The sequence below is a fragment of the Triticum dicoccoides genome, chromosome 2A (genome assembly GCF_002162155.2).
Source record: "Triticum dicoccoides isolate Atlit2015 ecotype Zavitan chromosome 2A, WEW_v2.0, whole genome shotgun sequence".
Taxonomy (NCBI): Eukaryota; Viridiplantae; Streptophyta; class Magnoliopsida; order Poales; family Poaceae; genus Triticum; species Triticum dicoccoides.
The window spans coordinates 12,220,003-12,239,680 of NC_041382.1; the positions used below are offsets into that span (position 1 = coordinate 12,220,003).

Here is a 19,678-nt window from a genome sequence, read left to right on the forward strand (position 1 = left end):
CATTTGTGATCTGGTGCTGACACATGTGCTTGACCAGGCCCTACTCTGGTAACGCCCATACACTCCGTGCCATTGTAATCTGCTTATTGCCCAGACAGGCCCATGTGATACAATTTTTGCCTGTTTGGTAGCCTGTGTTGCATCAGATGATACATTTTCTTGACACACTCATATTTGAATAAAATCACAAAATGTTCGAGTTACTTCTGGGACCGTGTGATTGTATGTGGACTGCTTGAAATATAGGCAACTAACAGCGATGCTATCACGTGATCATAAGAATGCCAACATCCGGCATGCCATCACAAATGGAATTAACTGACTATCTATTAATTAATCTAAATAGGTATTTGCACAATGCTGGAGATGACCGACCAGCGAGGTGATCTTTGCAGTAAAAAAAGGGTAATCACGTTTGCCAATTTTTGAATCAATCTCGCATCCGTCAGACTTGGCGTGTGAAGAGTAACCAGAATTTAACAGCCTGTTGAGTACATCATCCCAACGTGTTTGGAAGTAGTTTACTTGGCCGATCTCGCAATAAGCCTGTCAGCATGCATTAGCATTTAAATTCACATCCTTAATGCTCTTCGAAGTATTCTGTTGAGTCAATGTTGAGATTAGGAGGAACTTTTAAGTTGGAAGAACTAATGTTGAGATTAGTAGGAACTTTTAATTTTTACTGATACTAGAAGAACGCCCGTGTGTTGCAACGGGGCCACATTAACTCTAAGAGTTCAATATTACGACATTGGCGACCTATTTAACCATCAAATCCTCACACACACAGACACACACTCTCCCTCCCTCTTCCTCACTCTCTATCATCCTCCTCTCTCTCTCTCTAACACACACACATATTCATCTTATTGGGTACGGGACCATAATCCATCTATTTCACACATACACGCTAGTGCATAACAATATGGATTATGTGTATTATATTTGCCACCAGAACTGAGGAAATTAATTTCATGTAAATCGACCAGCCACGGCTCCAAGAATACGCGGACGAGGTGGCTCGGGTCGACGTCGGCGCCGTCTAGCGCGGGCCATGGGCCCGCTTCCAAGTGCACGTGCAATGCACGTCTTCACAAATATTATAACCAGATGTGAGAAATCACATGCATAGAAAAGACATTCTGATAGCAATCCAAATACCATACTCAATTGAATACCTAACCTGGACAATACTCTTATTTCTATGCGCCAGAAAAAATGGAATAGCAAAGCTAAGTATGCCTACATACGCTCAGATTATATATAAGAATCTTGGGTGAACAATTGCAACAAAGCACTAAGCAGCGATAAATTTAAATAAAAGATCCATTAACTATGCAGGCAGCAGGCTTGTTACAACATAGAGAGATAGGAAAATGTCACCTCCAGTAATGTAGCGCAAAGGAGTAGAACGAAGCATGAATGAGCGGTTGTCTGTTCTTCTCCATGTACATGGCTCAGCAGTAGAGGCCAAGTATATAAGTACTTGACTGAACTCCACTCTTCGTGTACGGAGAGCCATGTCACCTTCTCACCGCTGCAGCATGGGAGGACGGCTGGTTTACGTGACCCTCCACCTGGGGGATCCATGGTGGCTGACCGTCGAGCTCGAGGCAGAGAAGTTGAGGGCAGCAGTGGCGAGATCCATGCCGGCCAACCGGGCGAAGAGGAGGTCGTCGGGGAGGGACACATCGGCAAGATCTGGTCACCACATGACCTGAAGAGCAACAGTGATCTCCACAAGCTGTAGGCCGACGGCGTGCTCCATCCCCTGTGATGGGGTGACCATGGTGGTGGCCACAACTCCTCATGCTCGCCTCGATCTCGGCGACACACCCTGAGTGTAGGAGGCAGCAACGACCTCGACGAAATCATGGCCTCCATCTCGGAATGCATGAAGGACCTCATCCCCGTCGCTACTCCTCCCGCCGTAGCCGCACGCGGCAGTGGACTGTGGGTAGGAGGGCAGGCGGCGTCGCCTCGGCTGACGGCAGGGAGCAGCGTTGATTTCGGGTAGGTGGCATCGCGAGGACGGCCGCGGCCGCGGGGAAGCACCCCGATCATGCTGCCAGGCCAATCCTTCTCCTCCGATTCCCTATCCCCGAAGATTGCGCCGCCGCCCCGGTCGTGTTGTTTCCATATGCCATTTTTTCCTATACCTAAACAAACGCGGGCGAGCGGATGACAGAGTTTTGGTCCGCCCTCTAAAATTGCTAAACGCACTTTTAGTGAGGATTATTGTTAATAAATGAATTCAATCATGTCGCTCTAAATAAATGGATTCAATCATGTGACTCTAATTACTTCGGATTGTTATGTGCACACTAAGCGGGTTGCAGTTAGGAAAGAAAATGTTTTCTAATTAAAGTGATTGAGTGATTTAAGGTAAGGTTAATTAATTTAGATTTCACACATACACACATATTCATCTTATTGGGTACGGGACCATAATCCATCTATTTCACACATACACGCTAGTGCATAACAATATGGATTATGTGTATTATATTTGCCACCAGAACTGAGGAAATTGATTTCATGTAAATCGACCAGCCACGGCTCCAAGAATACGCGGACGAGGTGGCTCGGGTCGACGTCGGCGCCGTCTAGCGCGGGCCATGGGCCCGCTTCCAAGTGCACGTGCAATGCACGTCTTCACAAATATTATAACCAGATGTGAGAAATCACATGCATAGAAAAGACATTCTGATAGCAATCCAAATACCATACTCAATTGAATACCTAACCTGGACAATACTCTTATTTCTATGCGCCAGAAAAAATGGAATAGCAAAGCTAAGTATGCCTACATACGCTCAGATTATATATAAGAATCTTGGGTGAACAATTGCAACAAAGCACTAAGCAGCGATAAATTTAAATAAAAGATCCATTAACTATGCAGGCAGCAGGCTTGTTACAACATAGAGAGATAGGAAAATGTCACCTCCAGTAATGTAGCGCAAAGGAGTGGAACGAAGCATGAATGAGCGGTTGTCTGTTCTTCTCCATGTACATGGCTCAGCAGTAGAGGCCAAGTATATAAGTACTTGACTGAACTCCACTCTTCGTGTACGGAGAGCCATGTCACCTTCTCACCGCTGCAGCATGGGAGGACGGCTGGTTCACGTGACCCTCCACCTGGGGGATCCATGGTGGCTGACCGTCGAGCTCGAGGCAGAGAAGTTGAGGGCAGCAGTGGCGAGATCCATGCCGGCCAACCGGGCGAAGAGGAGGTCGTCGGGGAGGGACACATCGGCAAGATCTGGTCACCACATGACCTGAAGAGCAACAGTGATCTCCACAAGCTGTAGGCCGACGGCGTGCTCCATCCCCTGTGATGGGGTGACCATGGTGGTGGCCACAACTCTTCATGCTCGCCTCGATCTCGGCGACACACCCTGAGTGTAGGAGGCAGCAACGACCTCGACGAAATCATGGCCTCCATCTCGGAATGCATGAAGGACCTCGTCCCCGTCGCTACTCCTCCCGCCGTAGCCGCACGCGGCAGTGGACTGTGGGTAGGAGGGCAGGCGGCGTCGCCTCGGCTGACGGCAGGGAGCAGCGTTGATTTCGGGTAGGTGGCATCGCGAGGACGGCCGCGGCCGCGGGGAAGCACCCCGATCATGCTGCCAGGCCAATCCTTCTCCTCCGATCCCCTATCCCCGAAGATTGCGCCGCCGCCCCGGTCGTGTTGTTTCCATATGCCATTTTTTCCTATACCTAAACAAACGCGGGCGAGCGGATGGCAGAGTTTTGGTCCGCCCTCTAAAATTGCTAAATGCACTTTTAGTGAGGATTATTGTTAATAAATGAATTCAATCATATCGCTCTAAATAAATGGATTCAATCATGTGACTCTAATTACTTCGGATTGTTATGTGCACACTAAGCGGGTTGCAATTAGGAAAGAAAATGTTTCCTAATTAAAGTGATTGAGTGATTTAAGGTAAGGTTAATTAATTTAGATTTGATTTTTAGTGATTGTTAGTAAAGTATGATGCGTTTTTAAAATCTTTTATTTGTTTCCTTAAAATCTATTATTTGTTTCCTAAAGAAATTTGCAATAATGGAAGGTATCGGTTGATTTGGATAAGTTAGTAAATTTAGATCCGTGATTGCGCGCAGGTTTGGAAAGTGCTGATTTGCAAGGAAAGAGCTGAGGGGTAAATAAACCGGTGAATAAGAAACCAACATCGAAAAAAATCTACGATGGTTAACCTACGAAAAAAAACCGGACGAAAGTGGTGGGACGAAAAAAAACCTGGAAGCGAGACTACCAACTGCTCCATTAGAAGTAGAGATATGTAACAAATGTAAAGAAGAAAATGATGCTCATGACTGAGTATGTGATAATACATAGCCTCTTCTGGGTTTTATTTCTTGTTGAATGATACAAAAGAGCATTCGGAAGTGAAAGGTCAAGTATGAAAGCAAATCATTTGAAAGAGGGAACAACTTTTGTGTGTGCGCGCGAGAGAGAACACAGTATATTGTACCCAACGTACTCGAACAATGCGAGTCATATGTCACCGGCATGCCCCTGAATATATTAGCATGATGCTCCTCCCATGAGCTGGATATAGTTGCTCCTCTAGTAACTAATAAACTACTCTCTTTCCCTCCTTAGTAGATAAAATGAATCCAATAATAATTTGTAGACCAAATAATGTGTACACTGCAGTGTGTCTCAATTTACAAGTGTTGTATCACCCCTTTCTCTAATTTTATGAAACTGTGATAGGAAACCATATTACCCTACCAGATAGACTTTTCCGTACGTGACTCGACCAAGCTCCCGGTACTCAGAGAAACCATTTGTCATCTCTTCCAATAAGTGATACGCCATAATCCTCGGCACCATGCTTGCATGGTCCATGCTACTGTTCATCTGGTAGAAGAACAGAAAGAAACTGGTGCGTGAGAGAGAGAAACTACATGTTTATAAGTACAGGTTTGTCAGTAAAATACAGATCTGTAAAGAGAAAACAGGAACAGAATTAACAAGCAGGTTGTTAAAGAAGTGCACAAGAAAGAGAGCAACGGCGAAGGGACCAACCGTCTTTTATCCAACTAGCTTGAAGAAACCTTGAAGCAGAGTAATGGAGAAGGCACCAACCTTGGAAAATAAAAAGACTGCAGCGAGAAAGCATGGCACTCGTGGGTTCAGTGGAAGAAGAATGCGTCGCAAGCTCGTGCTTGGTCTAAAGATGGACCAAGACACAGTTTTTGAGGTGCAGGTCAGGCATGGAAACGGATTAAATTGCAGCGGTTTGCAGGTGGCTAGCAAAGCATTGATTATCCAAATGGCCGGTTGAAATGGTCGACCATTGCAAGTAGTAGGAACTTAATTATTAAGGTGGACCCAACATGGACTGTTGAGATAGGTATCGAGGGACCCAACCCCATTTGAACTAAATAAGCAGTTGACCGGAACAAGGTTTCATTATATAGGGGCATCCAAGGTGAGCCTCACCTTTCGGACACTTTGTTCAATACTAAAAGGGCTGCATGCATCACTCTAATGCAGAGGCCGGAGGTGATCCTCCCTTTATAAGAAAAGAATCTCAGCATGGCACCCATGTTCAGATTAAGTGACTGAGTCGGAGTCGGAATCCAGTGGCAATCTCCATATCGAATGAGTAGTAGGAGATTCAGAAATCAGAATGCATCTAAGCATCTTGGACAACTGATTACGAGTTTTGGTACTTCAGGATGCAGCAAATCATCTTGGACAACTAATCACTAGTTTCCATACTTCAGAATGCAGCTCAGCTTCTTGAAATCACTAAGTCTAGAAAGAATCCACAGCGAGAACGATGGCACTCGTCAAAGTGGCGTGATTTGTTGAAATCGCCGACCATTGCAAGTAGGGAGTTACTAATTATTAAGAGGGTCCCGTCACCAATTATTGAGATGGATATCAAGGGACGCAACCCCATTTAAATTAAGGTAGTTGACCGAAACAAGGTTTTAGATGAACAGGGAGACCATCCCCGGCTCCATTCATCAGAATGAAACCACATGACGCCATTTTTCAAATTAAGCGATGAGTAGGAGTCGGAATCCAGTGGTAATCTTCATATGGAATGAGAGTAAGAGATTCAGAATGCATCTTGGACAACAAATTGCTAGTTTCAGTACTTCAGAATGTAGCTAAGCTTTTTGGAATCACTAACTCAAGACAAGATCCGCAGTGAGAACGATGGCACTCGTCGGAGAGGCGTGATTTGTTCAAGTGGACAGCCATTGCAAGTAGGAACTTAATTATTAAGATGGACCCAGCACTGATTGTTGAAATGGGTATCACAATCAGGGGACCCAACCCCATGTAAATTAAATAGTTGACTGAAACAAGGTTCTACTACAGGGGCATCCAGGGCGAGCCCCCATCTAGGTGATCAGTCCTAATCCAGTGTGCAATCTGCGTACCGAAATGTGGAGTGGGAGATACAGGGTGCAGCTAAGGTTCTTGGACAAATAATTGCTTAGTTTTTGTACCAGACACAGAGAAGAAAAAAAATTGTTTGTTCGAGAAACGTAAGCATCAACTCCGAACTATCATGCACTGCCAAAAATGATTCATGCTAAGGGGAAGCAAAACACACTTCACACTCGGCCGGGGTAGCTCAGTGGTCAGCCGCAGAATCATCAGGAATTAAGGTTGAAGGAGGCGAGTCTGAAACTCTGAATCCAGTTTGCAATCGGCATACTCAGATGAGTAGCAGTCGTAGAGAAGCACGAACTGCGACTCTGTCAGACGCTGCATCCTCTGACAGTGCCACGCTTCAGTACCTTTTGGCTAGGACTGGACAGAGACACACTGGTCGGCACTGGGCAGAGTCTGGCCTCCCTGATTGAAAGGAAACTCTGAATCTGTTTCATGTGTGATTCGAACTGTTTATGCGCAGTTTGTCCAAAATTTAACAAACCCGTGAGGATCATAAAATTTGTAATAATTGGCCTATGATTCCTAATAACATCCCTGGGAAGTGGGAACTGGCAAGAGGTTCCCTACTGGTACATACAGTGCAGGTCATACATTTCTTGGACAATGCAGTTGTTGCAATGGTTACAGGCCACGATTAGCGATGCAATCGGGTGATCACGACAAGTGAACTTATTAAGCCTAGCACAATGCTGAAGATGGCTGATCAGCGATAGCTGATTCTTGCAGTAAACTTAGGGCTATGACCTCTGCCAATTTTTGCTTCAATCTCACACCCGCCCGATCTGTAGCTAGAAGAATAATCAGCATCGGAAATGATGTACATAAGATGCTCCAAGTTCTTTTGAAACCAGTCGACATCACTGATCCCACAATAAGCCTGCACATGTTAACAATAACAGGGGTTATATATATATTCGTAAGTGCCTGAATTTTTCTTAAATCCCAGTTAAGTTTTAGGCCTTCAGATCAACATCTAACCATCCTCATCTCCAAGTCACTGCATATATGTTGGTGTTGGCTGTGTGCATCCTAGCTATGCAGAGGCTGGGTGTACTCATAATGCTTGTCTTCTCTTGATGCTACCTTATGAGTCAATAAAATACACCCTTTATAGAAAAAAAGTCGCTGCATATTGTAACCTACGAACTAAAAAGTTGCCTGGCGTCTGAGTAAATTTGCACTCATTCAGATACTGCAATTTTGGGCTAACTAATTTGCAGTTTAGGTGACTGAGATTTACATAAGTCCAAACAGCTAAGAATTACAAAAACTGTGGGGGTGTGAAATCCTAGTTGATAATAATTTCGTTAAATCTGAAGTCTAGAAAGCAAGCCTTAGGTTCTTAGATCTAACGGAGGCATTGGCATATCTTAGATAATATATGTAACTCCAGGATTAGAAATGTGCAACTGTGCGGTTGCACATTTCAAACACTGAAGTTGCATACCAATCGATCTAGAAATACAAATTTTCATGTTGCTTAGAAACAGAAAACCAGTTGAACTCAAGTAGGAATAATTGATTACAATTAGGATGTATATATGTACCTTGTTGCGGTGCCAGAAACTACATGGGGTACTCCAGGCAACTATGTAGTCCTTGTCTTGCCCATGTTTATTTTTCCCTCGGTACACAACAGCAGCTACCGAACCTGACGACTCACCGGCCCGGTGAATGTGATGGAATGCTGCCCACTGACCGTTGCCAATCGTAGCTGGGTATGGAGCCCTGCCGATGTGGCCAGACCAGTCGTAGTTGGCGACTTGGTAGAGGGTGTCTCCGGTCGCATTATACACACGGCACAACGTTGACTGTCCATTGCCGTAGAAGGACTTCAGACCCTTGACATACCTAGAAGCTTCGTTGTCCTTGTCATGCTCGTCCACCAGGTTCCATGCCTCTCGTGCTCGGTCTTCCCGTGTCTTGTGTTTGCCCATGTACCTCGCCATTTTATCCAACTTGTAGTTGTCGACTACTTCACCAAAGCAATTCTCTGTTTCGCTCACTTCTTCTCTCTCCCGTTTTTCTTCTGCTTCTGTTATGTGAGTTTGCTGGCTTTCCTGCACATTTGGAGGCACATATTTGACAACCACCCACTTTGTATATAAACGGGTGTCTTGTGGACTGCATAGTTCATTTGGGAGATCCAAGAGCCATAATGCAGAGGTCGGGGGTTATCCTCCTTTTCGAAAAAAAAGCTTCCCACCAGGATAGACTGCTTGGTGTGCTGGCAACTTTTCTTTTTTATGAATGTAAATTTCTAGAAATAACATTTCAAGAAAATTTCAAACAATATTTTCCTTTGAGAAAATATAGTTCAGAGCACAAACAAAGCTAATTGTTATACGAATGTTCAAATGCACCTTAATTCACCTGGTTAAAGCTACCGGCGGATTTAGAATATCCCCTCTGTTTGACAATGCAAGTCATTTTCTTCAAGAATTATTGTTTCACAATCTAGCCTACTAAGGAATTGGAGATTGTGTTTCCCTCAAAACCTAGAAGCTAAAAATCTATCTGAAAAGGCATTACCTTACCAAATCAACAGTACTACGAAATCTATAATAATTTTGTTAAACAAGGGTGTTACATTATCAAGCATCCAACGACACATTAACAAAAACATATATATTAGGGATTTAGAGTAAATAACTTTTATTTTATCCTTTTATTCAGATTTTTCCCGGCTTAATTCATTTTACGAAATCAATCTTTCAAGCACATGTATTCCCAATGTTGTAAGCGTTCTTCCCTATAATTAATTTTTTTCAGAATATAGTATGTCAGGATTAAACATATTAATTGTATGGCCATAGCCCATTGGTCAAATATTTCTAGGCAGGAAAATAATCATATTAAAACACAGTTGTGCCGTTAATGATCGCACCTGGTTCTTTGTTGACCCAGGGTCCTTTAGTAACGCATCAGGAAATTGACTTGCAGTTTCTGTCTCGTTTAGCTTATTAAGGATGTTTCCTATAGTCGGCCTTTTATGTCGGTCAACCTCCACACAAGTTAAAGCCATTTCAATGCACCTCTTTACTTGTATGCAATAGGACTCCAGTGCATTCACTGAAGCTGCCTGTAGCCTATTCCTCCAATTTCTATGTACCTGGTAATTTTAAACAGAAATGCAGTATATTAGCATAATTAAGTACCATTTGTGAAACATATACAACTAATGACGATGAAGGAAACTCCTTTTTCTTACAAGCTCAATGAATTGTTGGAAAGATATTTCAGCACTTTTTGAGTAGCCCATGGGTCCTGCCATTATCTTTATGATTATAACACCCAAGCTGAATATGTCCAACTTATTAGAAATTACATGATGATTTATGTATTCCGGCGGTAAGTACCCACTGCATGACACATCATACATATTACTGATACCGTGTGTCAAATGCAAACAAAATTACTTGATTACAAAAAATTTCAATTGACATGGAGAACCACTAAGCTTACATTGTTCCTACAGAACTTGTAGTGATACGCGTTCGTTCATCGATTAGCCTTGACAATCCAAAATCGCCAATTTTAGGCACGCAGTTCTCATCCAGCAATACGTTGGCTGGTTTTAAGTCCAAATGAAACATCGGAGGTTCCAGTTCCTCATGAAGGTATTTCAAACCCTTGGAAATTCCTTTTATTATTGCGTAGCATGTGTGCCAACCATGTCCACTAGATTCATCTATAGCAATGAAGAGCATCCACAAAAAGATTATATTAAAGTATGATATTACATACTAATACAAGTAGAGAATTTTTTTGAGGTAAATACAAGTAGGACATTATGCATCATACGAGAGAGATAATCATTAAGGCTTCCATTTTGCATATACTCGAAGCAAAGCGCCCTATGTGTCACTTCACCAAGAACCATTTTCCCATTGTATGGCACATACTCCCGCCGATTGCAATAGCCAACTAAACGCACAACATTCTGGTGTTGGAGAATTTCAAGGTTGTGATACTCCTTCTCAAATAGCTCATCATCAAGTCCTAGAATGGGATGAAGCATCTTCACAGCAATCTTCTCCCCATTCGCACGCAATCCCTATTCAATGTCTCACATGCTTGGTTTAATTTTCTACTAACGTAGCGATATATATGACAGGTGTAAATCACAAAATGGTACTCATGTTTGAATATGTGGTGACGCAAATCCTCTACTGATATACAATGTTTGTTGCATGACAGATGATCACAAAACAGTGCAAGATCTGACACCCAAGTGAATAGCTGCGAAGATCAATAGAGACCAAAATACAGTCTCATCTGTCCTCGGTATGCACCTAAATAAATTCGCATGAATAATTTTCTTTGCGATGGATGCAATTGCACTTCAAGCAAGTAACGGATTATATTTTCCTCAATAGTAGATACAAATGAAGCGGACAATGATTTGTTCACCATATAATGTGAACTGTGTCTTAATTCACATGTCTGGTGCTACCGCCTGCACTAACTGCATGAAATTGTTTTTGGAAACCATATTAAGCGTACCAGATAGACTTTTCCGTATGTGCCTCTGCCAAGTTCCCGATCCTCAGAGAACCCATCTGTCATCTGTTCCAATAAATGGTATGCTATACTGGGCACCAAACTTGCATGGTCCATGTTACTGTTTCGCTCTGGGGTGTTTTGCTCCTTCATCCGCCACTGAGTAATGCTACGTTTACAAAAAGAATACTTATTTTTTAGAAATAAGCTGATGTGGAGGATTATGATTGGTAATAGATGGATGAAGAGGCTACACCGGTTGAATTCGAGGTAGAGAGAGAATTGTAATGTGAAAAGTTAGGTATAAACTTTGTAGATTTTTTATAGGTCCAGCATTATTGGTCGAGTGCTGCTGTGCGTACGATGCCATGCATCCGATTTTTGTATGTCATATCGAGCCGTCCATGCATAGAAGTGAACTGCAGCTGGCCACTTGATTAGTCATCGTATTAAATCCTACATATATAAGAATTGTACGCGCAGTAGATTCGTTATTGCTCGGCCCCCAACTTACATCATCCCCTCCCACTGCTCGTTTTGATTTCCCCCTCTTAAATCCTACATATATAAGGTATTGCAACAACCCGTTCCACTGGTCTTTCTTGAAATCCGCCTCAACAGCCCCAAGTCTTATTGGTGTACTATAAATAAATCATGTTTATTAAGCCAATAAGTGCTGATTCAGTTGGGAGTTGAAGTCTATTTTTGATACATAATCACATAACAAGAAAATGACAGTAAATCATGATAATTGCGTATAATATATTTGTGCCCCACTACAACATACGGACAATTAGCTAGTCCATATAAATCCAACTGAAATTGTGACACTGAATAGATGAAAATGTGAAAATAGGTTCAGGGTTTATTCGGAACTACAGGAATTAATGATACAAACAAACGCCATCCTCCAACTAAATCGAAGTGCCATCCATAGAGGCGGCGCATGGCACACAATTGCTGGATATGACCGATCAGCGGACGGTGATTTTTGCAGTAAATTTTGGGCTATCGCCTGTTTCAATTCTTGCATCAATCTCGCACCCGTTGGATCTAGCACTTGAAGAATAATCAGAATTGGCCACTCTATTGTACATACCAGCCCAAAGATTTTGGTAGCAATTGACGGCACCGATCTCGCAATAAGCCTGCATATGAATTGATTAATAAAATGTTATTATCCCATGAGTAACCATTGAAGTACTATTATCATAGGGTTGTTAGCTTAATATGACTCCATTTGGTCCGGGTTGTACCAGAAATATTGGGACATATTTCAATTGCTCATACATGTTTGAACTTTGAGGAATAATTATCCATTTATACATGAGCTTTATGACAAAAAAACCCATTGGTTTCATATGTTGACAATATGTTCTTGAGCTTGTATATGTTCTTAGGAGAAACTTAGGGAAAACTTTGACAATTAAAATATACTATATGTGTTATACTACAACAAATCGAACTGGGTAATTCAGTTGGAATGATTAACTACTCTTAGCATTACCTTGTTGCGGTACCACATGCCCCATGGAGTACTCCATGCAACAAAATAGTCCTTCTGCTCCCCTTCGCCATTCTTCCCACGGTACACAACAGTGCCTACGGAACCTGACGGCTCGCCAGCCCGGTGGACGTGATGGAAGGCAGCCCACTGGCCATTGCCGATCTCGTCGGGGTAGGGAGCGCTGCCGATATAACCATACCAGTCGTGGTTGTCGACTTTGCGGAGGGTGTCACCCGTCGCATTATACACAAGGCAGAGTGTGGACTGTCCATTGCCATACATGGACTTGAGACCTTCGACGTACCTGGTAGCGTTGGCGTCCTTGTCGTCCTTGCTGATCTGATTCCAGGCCTCTCTTGCTCTGTCTTGGCGTGACTTTGGCCTACCCATGTACCTCTCCATTTTGTTCAGCCTCTCGTCGTCGACCACTTCACCGAAGCAGTTCGCCATCTCGCTCGATTCTTCACTCTATTGTTGTTCTTCTACTTCTGTTACTATGTGAGTTTGGCTTTGCTGCGCGCATTTGGAGGCAGTTATATGACAGCCAACTAGTTTGTTGGTACGACTTGTTCAAGGTGATTAATTGCGTTCATTTGTTTGATAGCTACACATGGCTCGGTCAAAACAAAACTTCCACGTCAAGTGGACAAAGAAATATTAAATCACCCCCCCCCCCTTCTAGCTCTCTAGTGTTCGCTGACTTTGTTATTATGAGCCATGGAAGTTAAAGTATAACTTCACAGAAACCTAGTTGTAGTTTCTTTGACTACCACAATAACCATATGTATTGCATACATAAAAACAGAGGGCCCTTGATCAGTGGCGTAGCCAGCCCAATAAGCCAGGGTGGTCCATCAATAGAAATATTTATATAAGTTCATTTATTTTTTAAAAAAAAATTTTTTACTACACTATATGCAAGCTATGGGGAAATTCCAGGGTGGTCCATGGACCACCCTGGCCACCCCCTAGCTACGCCACTGCCCTTGATAGTAAGCAATACATTCATAACTTGTTTGGCCTATTTATATTCAAAAATCTAAAGGATTCAAAAATCTCGGTCAAACCAAAATGTTGTGCATTATGGATGAAGTTAGCAAATACTCATGAGAGTTATACTGCTCTTTTTGGGTCTTTTGTGTTAGCATCTATGAGTAATGCAATTCCAACAAGTTATATTTAGCAAGTAACATGCAAACTATATTTGTAACAATCCACACCTTGTAAGCACACAATTGGCGCTTAGGTATAACCTTATTTTTTTAGTAAAGGAGGTTGGAACCACTGGCCTCCGCATCAATTGATGCATAGGGTCTGTTTTTATTATTTTTGAAGCAATGCAAAAATGCCAAAGTCATCAACAAGTGAAGAACATAGGAAAGGCAACTGTGGTAGAGCCATTACAAAATATGAATTTAACACGTAGGGCTATGTTGACTTGTTCGGCAGCAACGCCTTCAAGACGATATAAATGCCCTAATGCCGCCGTCATCTTAGGGACAACAAATTCAACAAGATAACGACGCAAGTTCACCGCTGTTGAGTCTAACCAGTAAAGACCAGAACAAGGGTTTTCACTCGGACATGAACTATGTTCCAAACGTCATCTTGGTAATAGATCTTCCGACTGTCATGCTTGCCAATTCTTCACAATAGGCTAGAGTAGTACTCCCTCCGTTCCTAAATATAAGCCTTTCTAGTTATTCCAATACAAATTACAAATAAAGCAAAATGAGTGAATCTACACTATAAATTATGTCTACATACATCCATATGTAGTCCCAATTGAAATATCTAAAAAGGCTTCTATTTAGAAATGGAGGGAGTACTAGAAAACGGGTGGGATGTATGCCCACCAAAGAACATCACCATGATCATCAGGTGGCCGGCCATGCTGCAGTGCAGAACTAGCCTCTTTCATTTCACACCAGTGTGAACCGACCTGCAATATCCACCATAACGCCGAGGCCATCACCCAAGTGTTCTCCGCATGAAAAGAGGTGGATGCCACCATCCTTGATGTGGACGGGGAGCTGCCGGTGCACCCCTGACCCATCATGGAACGGGGGCCGCATTCACGTTGACGACCACCTAACATGTCCGCGCGGCTGCTGGGTGCCAGATCGGTCGCTTAAGTATATCCTATTGCCCAATATTAATGACAACATGGCTTAACTTACATATCTGCTTTTCTCTCAACTACTTGTTAGTCCAGACCATCAATTTGACCTATGAAATATGAGTTATATATGTCAAAATTAAGTAATACCATTTAATTTGTATCCGAAAGAAGCACCACTACATCCGTCGCTATCGCTACCTTTTGTGCTCATCGACACCTGTGGTTGCTAGAATTAGCAGCTGGATCGGCGCCTTGATTAGTCTTCAGCTAGGGATGGAAGGAATGCACAGTACTAACAAATAGAAAGCTTGCTTACATAGGAGCCAAGTCAATGGCGGTAAGGCCAACTTGCCTTTGTGTGACAGTTGGTGTACTACTGTTATTTTCATAGTTGGTGATCAGATTCATTGGACATGAAGATAGGCATAGTGTCAGACTTGCACTATAGTTCCTAACAGCTCCTGTGGTGCAATAATCGCTAATGAAGAACCCGTCAATACTGTGGTTGATGTAATTAGCGCAGCTCCATTGGCGATTTGCTCGGTCTTCGGCAAAGGATGGAGTGCATGTGATCAACAAATAGAAAGTTTACTTACACGGTAAGCAACTAGGCAACTGGTAAGGAGTAAATCATTTTATTTTGCAACCATGTCCATATGTAAGACCAACTTGCCTTTGTTTGACAACTGGTGTACTACTGTTGTTGGCTGGATTGTTGGTTAGATTCAGTGGACTTTAAGATAGCCCTAAGGTTAGAACATTAGACTGGTTCTAGTTTGTAACAGCTCTTGTGGTGCAATTACTGCTTAGGGTCGGACAACTATCAAATGGTTGTCCTCAATAAAATTGTTATGATTTCTTGTTTTGTAAGTTCATGTATGATATATAATGTGTTTGATTCCTGAACCAACATAATGTAGTAGGAAATGTTTGTATCTTATCCGAGCATCAGTCTGGACGTTATTATATGCCCATCTTTATTTTAAGCAGAATTTGAATTGATCTATAATTTTTTTATAGACAGAGGGCCCTTGATTGTAAGAAATATGTTCATAAATTGCTTGGCCTATTTATATTTAAAAAGCTAAAGGATCCCAAATCTCACTCAAACCAAAACTTGCACATTACGAGTGAAATTACGTAGAAAATATTTTTATGAGATATATCATGCGCATTTTGGTCTTTTGTTTAGGGACTACTGAGTCACACAATTCCAAAAGTAATATTTAGCAAGTAACAATTCAAACTATATGTACCAAACCCACACCTTGTAAGCACCCAATTGGTCTTTAGGTATAACCTATTGTATTACTAGCTGGCAACACACATGACATGAACTAACATCCATTAATGCCCCCAAGTTAATGAGAACATGGGTTTACAATTTACATATCTACTTTTTTGTCAATTACGTGTACTTCTAGATCGTCAATTTGACCGATGAAATATGAGCTATGTGACACAAAAATGTATACCATTTAATTCGTATTTGAAAGAAGCACCACTACATCCATCATGGGTCGCTACTTTTGGTGCTCATCGACGCTTGTGGTTACTGGAACTAACAGCCCGGTCGTCGCCTTGCTCGGTCTTCGGCTAAGGATAGAGTGCACATGATTAACAAATAGGAAGTTTACTAACATAGAAGTGAAGTCAATGGGGAAGCAACTAGGCAACTAGTAAGGAGTAAATCATTTTATTTTGCAACCATATCCATATATAAGGCCAACTTGCCTTGGTTCGACAACTGCTATACTGATGTTATTTTCAGGATTGGTAGTTAGATTCAGTGGACTTTAAGATAGGCCTGAGGTTAGACTGGTTTTAGGGGGAAGAGCAGCAACCAAATGGGTGTTGTCATCAATAAACTTGTTCTGATCTCTGATTTTCTAAGTTCGTGTAGGGTATATATAATGTGTTTGACAGTTGGTGTACATCGTGTAGTAGGAAACATTTGTACCTTACCCCGAGGATCAGTCTGGACGTGATATGCTCATATTTATTTCAAGCAAAATTTGAATTGGTCTACAATTCATTTTCTGGAGAGAGAGAGAGAGAGAGAGATGTTGGCATTGGACATGGTCTGATTAGCTAGAGATGTCGGTATCACATGCATCAACCAGTGGCGCCTTTTGTTATACTACAAGAGAGTCAAGACAACGTTGTTTGTTCATTAATTAGTTATGTGCTGTGCAAATCAAAAACGCGTTAATTACCTCCACTACGCCTCGTCGCTGGATTTAAAGGCTGGTGCTGCTGGATGCATGGGATATATGCTCATCGCCAAGGAGCGAACAAGTTCATCATCATCTTCCGTCTTAACTTCGCCTGCAGGTTAGTGGTACATGTGCAATCTTTCTTATCTATATCTACTGATTCTACTTACTCTTTCAACCAAGTAAATCATTCATCATTACCAACGAAAAATAGCTAGCAGCTGGTTTGTGCTCCAATATACTTTTGGTTTGAATAGTTTCAGTCTTTGCTCTTTTCAATGAAGAAGCTAAGCTTTAATAAAAACAACTGCTGAATGATTAAGCATATTCTCTCGTCTTTGGTTTCGAAGATAATTTCATTCTCAGGAAGAAGAAGATCATCGATCAACAAGGATAAGCCTGGGTGGGAGATAGAAGCAGCATGGATTTGCAACTCCATTTGATCGAAACTATTACAAACGATTTTTCAGAGGATCAGAAAGTTGGAAGTGGTGGGTATGGAGATGTTTACAAGGTATGACTATTTTTCAGATTTATCATGCCACCACTGGCCACAAGCTCGATCGTGCTCACAAGTGATTTCAACAGGCAGTGTATAAAGGGGAAGAGATTGCTGTGAAGAAACTTCATCCCTTGCAAGGACTTGATGATAAGCAATTTCACAGTGAATTGCTTAACCTCACCAAGGTTTCTCACAAAAATGTTGTACGATTAATTGGCTACTGCTATGAATCTCGGCATAAATACATCAAGCGCAATGGGGAGACTATTTGGGCGAAATCGATGGAGCGTGTTCTCTGCTTCGAATATATGCAGGGTGGAAGCCTCGAAAAACATATTGCAGGTATTTATGTATGATGACAAATTGGCTATATTTATTTGTTTGCAAGAAAACATAATCAGAGGTATATTATTTATGTGCGTCTCGTGAATATGCCTATTTTCTATCTTTATTTTTCCTTTAAATTGTAGATGAATCCTGTGAACTTGACTGGCCCACGTGTTACAACATCATCAGAGGGACTTGCGAGGGCTTAAATCACCTTCACAGTGCTCCAGATAACCCTATTTTCCATCTGGACTTAAAGCCTGCTAATATACTGCTAGATAAGAGCATGACACCCAAAATTGCAGATCTTGGTTTGTCACAGGTTTTTGCTTCATCAGAAACACATCAAACAGAGATTGTCAAAGGAACACAGTAAGTTGATGTCTCATGTTTGAAGCCGTTTATTTTAATAAAATCCTTTTAGCAAAGTTTTGCACTACCTATGAATATGTGATGGTTATGATATCATGCAGTGGGTATATGCCACCGGAATACGTGGCACATGGCGTTATATCAAAGAAGTTTGACGTGTTCAGTTTTGGCGTCATAATTATAAAGATGGTGGCTGGAAATACTGTCTATTCCCGTTGTTCTGACATGCCTCCCAAGGAGTTTATTAAGCTTGTAAGAAAATCCTATGCAACTTTCTCAAAATAAAAAAATCCTCTATCTAACCATGAACATACATTGTACTCTGCATATATTCGAAAACTGGACCATAAGTTTATTTGGGAGTACAACTTTACTTACTGCGCCATGCTTGCGTTGCGTGCAGGCAAGTGAAAACCGGACCAAAAGGTTGCAGGCGATGCCGGGCTCATACTCATCACACGAAGTAGACATCCAACGAGTCACTAAGTGTGTTGAGATTGCATTAAGGTGTGTGGACAAGGATCGAGATAAAAGGCCTTGTATAAAGGATATTGTCCAAGAACTTGAGGAACTAGAAGCAGAGATACAGAAAATGTTACCAACTTCTGATCTTTCAGAAGACCTAACTCTCCAGGTAGGCATGAGGGATTCATCACTGAAAAGGCATGGCCGCATGGGTTGGGTGCCACTCCTCTTGTACTGTCCCTGTAGCTTTTGCCAATGTTTTCCAGTCCTCTGTTTCAGCATTTTTGGGTGTCAGTTTTCTGTCTGAACTTGTATCCACGTAATAATGTGATTACTATCGGCCGCACTAATTTGCTTATTCTTCTTTTCCTTGCAGAGAAGCCGTGACACCAACGTTGTGTCAGTGGATCCGACGTTGGAGATGCGGTTCCTCTTTGAGGCAAGGAAGGACGTATCATGCTGCCTGCAGCTGACAAACAAGACGGACGACTTCATTGCGTTCAACGTGAAGATAAATCAAACCAAGTACCACGCAAGGCCAAGCAGAGGAACCATGCCGCCGTGTTCGAAAAGTTACATTGCCATAACGATGCGAGCGCAAGCGGCGGCACCGCTCAACATGCGATGCCACGACATGCTCCTCGTGCAGAGCACCCGCATCGACCAAGAGTTGGCATCAAATCATGAGGAGATTGATTATCAAGAATTGTTCAAGGCAGCCATGACGGATAAGGTGGTTGATGTGGTGAAGCTACCCATCGTTTATGTTACAGCGGATCAATAGTCTCCTACGCGGAACTGAGAAAGCGAGAATGTCTGAGGTGGTAAATGGACGTGTTGATGATTAAATTCAGACAATTACTGAGTTGTTGTATGCAAAAGGGTGTTTCTCTTTGAGGTCTATTTAATTGCTTCGTCTTCAATTTTGCTGTCTTGAATTAGCAGCTACTAAAAACACTAATTTCTATCTGTGGAAAGTACAGAAGACATATTAATCCAAACAAGAAATCATCGCAAGGGTCATTCAATAAGGAAAGCTTGCATATGTGTTGCAGAGGTAACACACTGAATAGAACAGATCCACAACATTGAAGATTACAGTATCTTGACTTGCTAAAAGAGCGCAATCATCATGCTATATAAGTGTTTGTTTCTCAGAAAAGGTACCTCAAGGTGTAGCATGAGCAAAGAATTCAGAGAACAAAAAACACAA

The 19,678-nt window shown here is 42.1% G+C and overlaps 3 protein-coding genes and 1 long non-coding RNA gene across 4 annotated transcripts; 1 reads left to right on the forward strand and 3 right to left on the reverse strand.

Moving 5' to 3' along the window:
- Window positions 1-333: 333 nt before the first annotated feature.
- Window positions 334-11,071, reverse strand: LOC119357404 (cysteine-rich receptor-like protein kinase 41). The gene is made up of 7 exons (XM_037624375.1): window positions 10,958-11,071; window positions 10,256-10,508; window positions 9,917-10,142; window positions 9,722-9,813; window positions 9,339-9,556; window positions 7,999-8,511; window positions 334-546 (listed from the first exon to the last, which is right to left on the reverse strand). Exons 1-7 carry the CDS (start codon window positions 11,069-11,071, stop codon window positions 334-336), a joined length of 1,629 nt encoding a protein of 542 aa, XP_037480272.1.
- Window positions 4,494-5,276, reverse strand: LOC119358635. Its single transcript, XR_005172265.1, has 2 exons — window positions 5,060-5,276; window positions 4,494-4,891 (listed from the first exon to the last, which is right to left on the reverse strand). It is a non-coding gene; the product is annotated as an uncharacterized LOC119358635 (long non-coding RNA).
- Window positions 11,072-11,842: 771 nt separating the features above from the next.
- On the reverse strand, window positions 11,843-12,915 carry LOC119358637 (23 kDa jasmonate-induced protein-like). Its single transcript, XM_037625096.1, has 2 exons — window positions 12,462-12,915; window positions 11,843-12,102 (listed from the first exon to the last, which is right to left on the reverse strand). Exons 1-2 carry the CDS (start codon window positions 12,909-12,911, stop codon window positions 11,929-11,931), a joined length of 624 nt encoding a protein of 207 aa, XP_037480993.1. The 5' UTR covers window positions 12,912-12,915; the 3' UTR covers window positions 11,843-11,928.
- A 3,895-nt stretch (window positions 12,916-16,810) lies between these two features.
- On the forward strand, window positions 16,811-19,341 carry LOC119358638 (probable serine/threonine-protein kinase PBL23). Its single transcript, XM_037625097.1, has 7 exons — window positions 16,811-16,917; window positions 17,150-17,313; window positions 17,388-17,643; window positions 17,772-18,000; window positions 18,102-18,252; window positions 18,404-18,634; window positions 18,842-19,341. Exons 2-7 carry the CDS (start codon window positions 17,221-17,223, stop codon window positions 19,247-19,249), a joined length of 1,368 nt encoding a protein of 455 aa, XP_037480994.1. The 5' UTR covers window positions 16,811-16,917; window positions 17,150-17,220; the 3' UTR covers window positions 19,250-19,341.
- Window positions 19,342-19,678: the final 337 nt, after the last annotated feature.